General features: G+C 34.8%; 1 protein-coding gene across 1 annotated transcript; it reads right to left on the bottom strand.

The window, feature by feature from the left end:
- Positions 1–1,222: 1,222 nt before the first annotated feature.
- Positions 1,223–10,255, bottom strand: LOC128203070 (uncharacterized). Its single transcript, XM_052904328.1, has 8 exons — positions 10,183–10,255; positions 5,732–6,393; positions 5,546–5,599; positions 4,920–5,402; positions 4,751–4,810; positions 3,883–4,255; positions 3,536–3,599; positions 1,223–1,354 (listed from the first exon to the last, which is right to left on the bottom strand). Exons 2-7 carry the CDS (start codon positions 6,384–6,386, stop codon positions 3,584–3,586), a joined length of 1,641 nt encoding a protein of 546 aa, XP_052760288.1. The 5' UTR covers positions 6,387–6,393; positions 10,183–10,255; the 3' UTR covers positions 1,223–1,354; positions 3,536–3,583.
- Positions 10,256–11,159: the final 904 nt, after the last annotated feature.

Here is an 11,159-nt window from a genome sequence, read left to right on the forward strand (position 1 = left end):
GATGACTGCTAACAATTCCCGCTCTGAAACACAATAATTGCGCTCCGCTCTGCTTAATCCACGACTTGCGAAAACTATGAGTCGGTCCCGACCATCTTGCAATTGAACCAAGACCACACCTATGCCAGTACAAGAAGCATCGACATCTAGGATAAACTGTCCAGCATCATTACGAGGCTAAACCTCGGCATAATATCGGGACTTTAATTTGGCGACAGCTTTTTCACAATCATCGCTCCATACAAACGGCTAGTCGATTTTTGTCACCTCGGTCAACGGATGGGCGTTCTTTGCGATTTTTTCAAAAACAACCACACGAAGTACAACACAAAATGTGAAACTTCTGTTGTTGTTTGAAATTTTGTCTAAACGTTCATTTTGTGACGAGAATTTTGTCGGGTACACACGGATTATGATACACCATAATATTGTTAACCTTAATTACAATTTCACAATTTTTTTTAGTCATCATCATTAAACAAGTTTCTGTTAAAGGCAATTTAAGTAACTCTTCTTTAAAATATATCATTATTCTATTTTGAGCACTTTAATTTTACTGCTGTACATCCCAACATACAGACGGCGTGTTTGATCACAGACCGCCACACAACGCGGACCATCCTCCTCCCCCAGCAGCCTGGTGACAGAGCCGTTCTCCGGGGACACTAGGCATACAGTGTCAGACTCATAACCACATACGTACACACAACCTGTGGTATCCACAGTTAATCCACGTGGGCAATTTAAATTGTCCGTACCATGTATAACACCGATCACATGACCATCCCGCGTCAGGGCAGTCACCGAGCACTCCCCACTGTCAGATACGTATATTGTGTTGTGATCAGGGCTAACGGCCACGTGTTCTGGATCACGGAACAGATTCGCACCGTTATTGTCCTTCTCGAAGACCTGCTGCACGTTGCCCTCCATGCCCAATATTTGGACGTTATGGATTGAATGATCCCAATATACTACTATTAGTTTGTCATCACTGTACACTATTCCTTGACATTCATCATCAACTTGTATCTTACTTATAAACAAAAGCTCCCCAGACTGATATTTCACTTCCAGGAAATGAATTTCACCAGCAACAGGAAGTGTCACAGCTACTCGACTACCAGGTAGTGTTGTTATATCATATGGCATGTCTCGTTGCATATCATACCTCGATAGCTGTGTACTCGTGTTCAAATCAAAACTAAGCAAACAATGATTCCGCTTGTCCGCGGTCACTAGTTATCTGTCCTCCACTATAGTCATTCCGCTTGTTATTCTCTCCTCGTGCTCGTTCTTGTTTAGTTGCAGTTTCATGTCCGCCACGTGTATCAGTTTTGGGTCGGTCTGGATGCTGTAACGGTTAATGCATATGTCGATAATAATAAATATTATAATATGTATGAGACAACGGTCCTACATATATGTATTAAAGTGCCCTTCGTCATGTGTTTGACTTCGGCACTTCGCATATGCATTATAGTGTCCGTTGTCATGTGTTTGACTACGGCCCGACATATATGTATTAAAGTGTCCTTTGTCATGTAATCGACTACTGTCCTTCATATATGCATTTGAGTGTGCGTTGTCATGTGTTTTACTACGGTCCTAGATATTTGTATTTAAGTGTCCTATTTCATGTAATCGACTTCTGTCCTTCATATGTGTATTAAGGATTCCGTTGTCATGTGTTGACTACGGTCTTACACATATGTATTACAGTGTCCGTTTTCATGTAATCGACTACTGTCCTTCATATGTGTATTAAAGTGTCCGTTGTCATGTGTTGACTACGGTCCTACACATATGTATTAAAGTGTCCGTTTTCATGTAATCGACTACTGTCCTTTATATGCGTATTAAAGTGGCCGTTGTCATGTGTTGACTACGGTTCTACGTAAAAAATATATGTACTATAGTGTCCATTGTCATTTGTTGACTATGGTCCTACATATATATAATTAAGTGTCTGTTGTTCTGTAATCGACTACTGTCCTTTATATGTGTATTAAACTGTCCGTTGTCCTGTAATCGACTACTGCCGACCATATGTGTCGGCAGTAGTCGATTACAGGATTACGGACAGTTTAATACATTGAAGTGTCCGTTGTCACGTGCTGACTACGGCCCTATATATATGTATTATGTTGTCTGTTGTCATGTTTTTGACTACGGCCCTACATATAATGCCATGGATTAAATCATACCTTACGTAAATGTTACAAAAAATAATATGGACTGCTGACGTCATAAACATGGTGAGTACGACTTGCGATTTTCACAACGGCGAACAATTGTCGCAAGTTAACATGAATTGCTTTGTTCAATTTAACACACCAAAGATTTTTCAAAATATTTAATGGTTTACTTATACAAAATGTTTGGTATGATATAAGGATTATCGACAGACATCATGCAAGTTCAGACAAATACCGTACATCTTGTATCTACTGTTAAAGGTCCCAGTTATATGGTTTAACCGACGATTTCTTATTAGGTTTCTAGAGGCTAAACTATGAACACTGTAGGAATCAGGACTGTTAACGTTACACCACAGTATATATAAACTTCACTTCGATTTTTGAAGGTGGAACTTATGTGATACCGTTTGTGAGTATTTCAGAAAGGTAAAGGAAGTTATGTCATCATTTTTTTTGTACATTATGCTTAGGTCACATACAACTTATAATAGACTTGTGATTAGAAAATAATGCAGCGATAAAACAGGTTACTGAGAACAGTGATCCTAAAAATAACACACGACTTTGGGCCATATGAATTATAAGGACCGGCCGTTCAACCAAAAAAGGTCTTTATGGACCGAGTCGTAAGCCGGCCGGCCGGTCCTTATAATGTCATATGGCCCTCAGTGGTGTGTTATATTAATTAAATAGTGTCCGTTGTCAGGAGTTTGACTACAGTCCTGCTACATTTTTATGTCCATTTTCAGATGTTTGAGACAGGGCCTGCCTACAAATATTTAAGGGTTCGTTGTCAGGTTATTAACTACGGTCCTGCCTACATGTATACTAGCGAACAGGATTCAGGCATCCGATCCACAATTAAGCTAATATTAACCTTTATGAGATGCCTTGTGACCCATAATATGTTATTATCATTTCAAAGGTTTTTAATTGCTGTTTACTAGTATGTTCAATAAAATACCGAAATGACTTTAAAGGTCATTACAGTTTGTACATTTGCTCTATTTTTCAGATGAAATCAAAAGTGTAATGGCATTCCGTCTAAAAATGTTTATAAATTATGTTCAGTAAAATCTTCATAACAGTTCGTATGATTTCTCTATATTCCAGCTGAAATCGGACGTTTGACGACATAATTGGCCACCCTTAAACATTGTTATAAGCTGATGTTACATAATGCTGATGAATATCTTACGTTTAGGGCTGAAATTTAAAATAAATAAGATCTCAACAGATGTTTCGAAGGTATTCTTGCACAACGAGTAGTCCAATTCGGTTTCTCGTGCAAATATTGTATGTAATTGTAATTTAATATTTAAAGATGGTAATACCTGACGCTGGACGGTCTACCGAGTTCGGTTTTGATAATGTTCTGGACGTCAACATCTACAATACCTGCAAACAATACCTCTATACTTTACTCTTTAGTCTTAAGATTTGAGTAATTTGAATATTGGTTTCATTAGTGGGGTAAGATGCTTTCCAGTAGATTGAATTATTCCAAAGATTGTATATGTTTATGTGTTTTAAAACTATAAACTGATTTATTAATACGACTCTTTGGAAATTTGGTTTTAAAATGTTTTAACCTCTTCAAACATTTGCGTATAACACTACATACAGTTAAAGAGAACAAAACCTATTTTTTTTAGATTTGATCAAAGAAATGTATTTATACCTCCTGATGGAATCATTTCCAACACGTTTTGAAAAATCCAATGCATTCACCATTGGCTTCATAAAGTCGAAGGTCTCCAACCATTGGTTTGCTTTCAACTTGTCGAACACATATTTCCCCGCCATGTCAATTACCACAACTACGCCTGTGCTGCCCAGTTTTGCATGCATGATATCGTCTCTGTGGGACACAGTCAGAAAGCTTGGGAATGCCTCTGTCAAGTAGGCAATGCATTTTGAAAGGCCCTCATTATCTGTAGCCGACAAAACTACACAGTGGTTATCGTTGAGTTTCGACTGAATCGTTCTATAATTTGTATCACTTGTCTTAAGTGTTGTCTTCTGAAGATCTTCTACGTAACATTTGCTCATCTCTGCAATGATGATTGGCTTAAATTTAGATGTATGAAATTGTCAAAAAAGAACGCCATTACTGATGGTTATCATTATGTTTATAGTTTAGAGAGTGCATGCGTTTATAAATAAGCATGCGTACTTCTCTTTCCAAAAAAAATAAAAAGTGTTTGAGCACATTGTGCACAAAACTACGAAACTTATATACACGAGTAAATTGCAGTCAAAACTCTTTATGTCGAAGTAGTTTGTACCTCGGAAAATGAACATTCGTTTGAAATGAATTACAAAGAAATGTATAACTAAACGCTACACACTAAAAATAAAGTTCGACATAACCAGAACATCGAAATGACAGAGTTTCGACTATACAGTTTAGTTTTAAGTTGAAAATTAAAAGGGGAAGGTATCGTTGTATCTCTTTACCCGTCACAGTAAGATTTATCTCATAATTAAAAAAAAAAGATTTTATCAGAAAATTGAGGTTAACAATAGAAAACGTCAAACCTACTCACGGGAAACATTTCTTGAATATACAGGGGGGTCATTTTTCTCTTTCATTAATGTCATTTGCTCTGAAAAATATTAATTCATTATTAACCTTCTGTAAATATGTCAACTTATATATTTGGAAAACCGATACGAAATCGTTATTCAAAATATTAACTACAAATAGTTCCTTACCTATCAGACATGAGGGCGTTGGTGCACTAGTTCCTTTGTAAACTACTATCTTGTCATCAAAGACATCGGGTGTTTGCTCTAACACTCGCATTGCCTCGTTTAGGATTTCTCCTTTAGAAGCAATAATAAGATCCAGCTTAGAGTCCTCACATGAGTTTTGTATATCCTCTAGTTTGTTGAACATAGCTGTAGCTTTGTTTTGATCAAATACAACGCTTCCAAATGGATCTTTGAAAACAATTAGCTGCAAATCATCCGGGTCGACATGAATCCAGTCGGAAGGGTCTGTTAGCAATGCACATCGATTTGGTTCATACTCAGTTTCTTTGATTGCATGCAACACAGTTGAAAGATAAGCGCTCCCTCCATATCCGATCACAATAGCAAGGTGATCATCTTCTAGCTTTTGTCGAATTGTTACAACTTGTTCGGGCGGACTAAAATCTCCTTTCATACACCGCGACATAGCTCTTTTGAAATCACCTAAATTAAGCCAATAAATGAATTACTTATGACATATGGATATATATGCATTTATGTTTGAAAAAAAAATTTGGTCTGCATAATTTTAAAGCCTTATTTGCTTAACAAGTGCACATATTTCAGTTTTCTATGTGTTAACTTACCTTTAAATCCTTCTAAGCATGTACTCAAACTTTTCATCCTTTTCGACGGTTTACCTGGAAAAAGAAAAAGAAACCCACCTCTTATAATTGCACATTACATCCAACATATCAAAACCGATGCAAACCGTTACAAAATATCCTAAAGATCAACAACAATTTGAAACTATAACATAATTTTAAACCTACCAGATCTGCTTTTCCTTTTGACTGTAGCTTTCTGTAATACATTAGAAGTAAATGAGGTATTTATTCCAACTTCCTCTAATTTCTGCTTCATTTCTGCAGCATTCTCTAAGACGACACTCAGATACCAAGTGTTTATGATTTCAAGTGTTTTTGAAGGGTCTAGTGTGCGAGTTTCGAGACTTGTGATATCCTTTACCACTTTCTGTATGACAAGAGGACCCTTGAAATGAGTTATAACTTTCACGGTCAAGCCAACAGCATCTGCCCACATTGTGTTGTATTCTGTTTCCATCATGTTTGTGTCAGACCTGTGTGCTAATTTATTTCGCATATCTCTTATCAGCTGTATTTCATTTTTCACAGGAGTTGTTGTTTGTCTGAACATGCTTAGGAGAAGTGATGACAATAAGGAGATGTCCCATTTTGTTTCGTCAAACTTTACTGATGTTGGAAATACATTATTAAATTGATCTTTACAAAGTACTCTTGATCTGAGTAATGCATCGACTGCTTTCCTACGGCGGTTCATGTATCCCTCTAGTGTGGTGAATGTAATATTCGGATCATTCTGAGCGAAATGCTCGAACAGATCCCTTAGAGCTGGGAGACTGATGTCAATGAGCAGAGTCACCAAGCGATAGTACCGGTCTGACATCGTGGTTCTGTAAGTAAACAGCGTGTTGCCATGTACTATTGTACTTGCTACAATGAATATGCACTGTATACAGAACAGAACAGAAGTGTATTTCGACTAATGCAACAAAGCATCTCATCAAACAAGCAAAGACAAGAAAACACAATTTCCATGCTTGTGATCATTGTTACAAGGTAGCCAATATCAATAACAATTCAAGCTTAAGAAGTGTGGAGTGTGTTCATTTATACAAAATTTGTAAATAATAATAGATGTAAAAAGGTATTTATCTAATTAATTAGATAATAATAATTAATAATGGAAATGCAAATGGTTAGTGGTTACAACAGTGATTTTACGATTACAACTTAAACACTATCAATGATTAATAGGTTTCTTCTATTATTTGCTTGTACCAAGAATTTACATAAATCAATAGTTGCTAAGTTAATACTACTAACTAGTTGAGTAAATTTAAACATGCTGGGTTTTACATAAAATCCTTTAAAAAAATTGATCGGAGGTCATCGAAACAATTACATCTTATAACAAAGTGAAATCCATCCGCAATGTCTTGAATATGACATAATAAACATGATCATTCATTTCTTGGCAGTCTGTTTTGTCCGTACCTACCAGTTTTGATACGTAATCTGTGCTGATACACGTAATTGAGTAAGGTATTTTCTATAAGTTTTGTTATATAATAAATTAAGATGTTCAGCCATACCAAACGTACAATGCAGATGCAAGTATAAAATATTAAGTTTCGCACTGTTGGCAATATCAGCACGCCACTTTGGTAGAAAACTATCGATTAAACATTGTTTAAAGACTGGAGCAAAGAGTTTGACATTCTAATTCCCCGGATTAACCCAGACGTCTAAAAATCAATTTTCCTTTAGTAAATATTTAACGTTAAATGTCGAGTCATCAAAAAGTACAGAGTTTACTTAGATTTGACTCTCATTATTCTCTACCGGGCCTCCGATTTTGAACACTTTACTTAGGTTTAAAAATTCTGCATCAGTATTGCTACCTCTGTTACGTTTAGACACTTAATTTCTTCCAGATTTTTCCAAAGGTAACTGAAAACGTGATCACTCCCCGTTATAACAACGTTTGCGCTATCATGACACGGGTTCGCAAAGAAAATATACGCAGGAAAAAGAACCTCTATTAACCATAAAACAAATATCACATGTAAATCATTTAAAATACATAACATATTCACAATGCATGCGCATTTAAAACTATAGCAAGGGCGTAATAAACTGATTTTTCATACAGCACTGGTGTTTTTTTTTAATCAGTCTTTTTATGTAATTACTTATGTTTAATACATTCACGCTGGTCGGGTGAAATCGGGGCATTAACACTGCACTCTCACTTAAGCGAAAATGTTTCACCAATCCATAATAAAACGCAAGCAAACTTGCAAAATAAACACAGGGAGGAGAATCGACTGCACCTTACCCGAACAAACAAACTGGCGGCGTGACATGATAAAGTAAGTTTTATCTAAATATTTAAATACCTAAATGTATTAGTGCATTATATAGGAAACACAAAAATATCGATAAAGCGCATAAAATAAAATTATTAGTTTGCAAAAAATTGACAATTAAGCAGATTGCCCTGCAAGTGTTTTGCAGATGATTCCATCGATTCTATTCTCATGCATATGTGTTCAGAAAAAAAGACGGCATTTTTTACAATCTACAAAAACAGGCTTATACTAGAAATTAGTAAGCAAATTGACTGTTAAATACACTATGTTAAAAAAACATACTTCATCATGTCTTGTTTTGTTTGTCTGTGTAAGGTGCTTACAGGGAGGAGAATCGACTGCACCTTACCCATATATGATTACTACTTTCAAAGCAAAGATATCTCTCTAATCGATTAAAAATTAAATAGAAGATACAGTAAGCGGGGGTTCTATATAAATATTAAGTTAGACGGGGGTTCTATATAAATAATAAGTTAGGCGGAGGTTCTATATAAATATTAAGTTAGACTGAGGTTCTATATAAATATTAAGTTAGACTGAGGTTCTATATAAATATTAAGTTAGACGGAGGTTCTATATAAATATTAAGTTAGACGGAGGTTCTATATAAATATTAAGTTAGACGGAGGTTCTATATAAATATTAAGTTAGACGGAGGTTCTATATAAATATTAAGTTAGACGGAGGTTCTATATAAATATTAAGTTAGACGGAGGTTCTATATAAATATTAAGTTAGACGGAGGTTCTATATAAATATTAGGTTAGACGGAGGTTCCATATAAATATTAGGTTAGACTGAGGTTCTATATAAATATTAAGTTAGACTGAGGTTCTATATAAATATTAAGTTAGACTGAGGTTCTATATAAATATTAAGTTAGACTGAGGTTCTATATAATTATTAAGTTAGACTGAGGTTCTATATAAATATTAAGTTAGACGGAGGTTCTATATAAATATTAAGTTAGACGGAGGTTCTATATAACTATTAAGTTAGACGGAGGTTCTATATAACTATTAAGTTAGACGGAGGTTCTATATAAATATTAAGTTAGACGGAGGTTCTATATAACTATTAAGTTAGACGGAGGTTCTATATAACTATTAAGTTAGACGGAGGTTCTATATAACTATTAAGTTAGACGGAGGTTCTATATAAATATTAAGTTAGACGGAGGTTCTATATAAATATTAAGTATACGCCTCTTATCTTTCGTTTCTATTTCCAACATGGAAATTAAACATGTCTACTGAAAAATCCGTTTGATGTTGCTGTCGTTTTATGATTCCGTACCATGCTAGTGTCGTTTTCTTGTCCCGTAGAACGCAAATAACGAGTGTTAAAGCTGCCCTGTATACACTCATGTTTATTTAAGATTTTACAGTATCAAATAATGGATCAATAACATTTCTTTTCAATTACGTACTGATTTTCATAAAGAATTTATTCCCAGAGATTTTAACTTCTGATGTTGATATTGAAGGAATGAACTAAATAATTAGTGCGATTTATTTATGGCTTCAATTCCGTGATGTAAATCCGGAAAATGTCGTTTCAAAGCTAAGTGCGGGTTCGTTGGTTAATACCGAAAAGGTTCGTTCGATGTATTAACATGCATAAACCGCTATGAGGACCCGAGGGATATGTATTTTACACACTAAACTCGACGTGATAAAAGCGTCCTATGATAATATACCGAATGTATTCGTCAAACGCCTATTCAATAGAACATTCATGACAAAGCCATTCATTCATGTCGTGTACTCTCATTGAATTCAGGTATTGTTAATAACCTAACCGCATTCTTTTCAGGTTATTCATAATGCAAAACTTTGATAGTTTCCATGATTTGAAATCTGTTTTAAGGAATATGTAAAGACAACCTAGTGAGATATTATTTTTCAAAGGCATCTTAAACAGTTAGAATCCTTGATAAATAAAGTATCCAAAATCACTGTTTTATTATATTTTAGGTAGGTATTTAATAAAGGGTGAGTATTTATAGGATCACATTTGTTTTACGATCTGGCTTGTGAATTTTGTACAAATTAGTATTTTTGGCAATTAAACGGCATTTTTCAACTTAAATCATAACAACACTAGATGTGAAATTATCTGTTTGTTTTTATTTTGCACACGTTTCATTTATTGTGCAGAATTAGTTTGGATTTAGAGCAATTTAACGGGAACACTCGGTTACATGTATAGTATATTTTCGTTAATTTCATGTTTACTATACATACATATTAACTAGTACTTTTAAAAAAATATAAAATTTCCACAACAACATAAGATACTTACTGAACGTTATTCCAACTCTCCCTTAAAACTGATTAATAGACAATCATTTTTTTTAACTTAAAACGAAAGTGGAGTTTCCGTCAACGTTGACATAATTATGTTTATATTTATCTTGGCTATTTATAGTATACAGCTGGCAAATACTCAAGGTGTATTGGTTTTGAATACCATGTGATGATTAATACGAAAGAGCTACAAATGTTATTTAAAGACTGCGGGATTTTCATTACATGCATGTTAAGGGTTGCAATTGTTTGATGACATTAATGATTAAACATATACTCAGCAGAACCAGGGTATGCTCGACTTTCATGTATAATTTTAAGCTACAAATACATATACTCAATGTGTAACATTACAAATCACACTATGAAATTGAGAATACGTATTTTATAAAAAACAAAAATGACATAATCGATAGAAAAAAATAAAGATAGCACGATACATTTGATGATCAGATGACCCCAGTGTACACGCTCTGTATGAATATACTGTTTAGGACACCATAACGTATTGGTATTAGGTATTCCTTAATATAAAGTTTATGGCCGGAAATCAGAAGAGGGAAACCGCGCACTGGTTGAATTGGATGGGCGGCGGGCCCCGACTATGTTAACAAACAATGTTTTGTAATTGATCTGATACGGTGGATCTTGGCCCTTCAATATTGGGCATACTTTAGACGGAATCAAACATGATTTAATATGACATACAATGTATTTAAGGAAGTACCGATACCAAATTTTAATACACCCAATCCTTATAAGAACATAACATACGAATAAACTAATATATTTACCGATAATATACAATAAAAGGTTTATTTTTATGATCAAGAGTATTTGAAAAAGATAGGTGGAGATTGGCATAGCTTAGAGCTAGCGCGAGACGTGATGTATAACTAACAAGTCGTGCCGTTTGAAATCAAGTGTCACAAACGTTGACCCTACCAAAACAAAGACAGCAGCTTGTAAATA

The sequence above is a fragment of the Mya arenaria genome, chromosome 9 (genome assembly GCF_026914265.1).
Source record: "Mya arenaria isolate MELC-2E11 chromosome 9, ASM2691426v1".
In the NCBI taxonomy this organism is placed as follows: Eukaryota; Metazoa; Mollusca; class Bivalvia; order Myida; family Myidae; genus Mya; species Mya arenaria.

Bases quoted from the DNA above. Each gene is read 5' to 3' on its own strand.
- LOC128203070 (XM_052904328.1), bottom strand. From the start codon at position 6,386: ATGTCAGACCGGTACTATCGCTTGGTGACTCTGCTCATTGACATCAGT. The intron at 5,600-5,731 runs GTAGGTTTAAAA...TTCTTTTTCCAG, and splicing joins CAAAAGGAAAAGCAGATCTG to GTAAACCGTCGAAAAGGATG. The intron at 5,403-5,545 runs GTAAGTTAACAC...GGCTTAATTTAG, and splicing joins ATGCTTAGAAGGATTTAAAG to GTGATTTCAAAAGAGCTATG.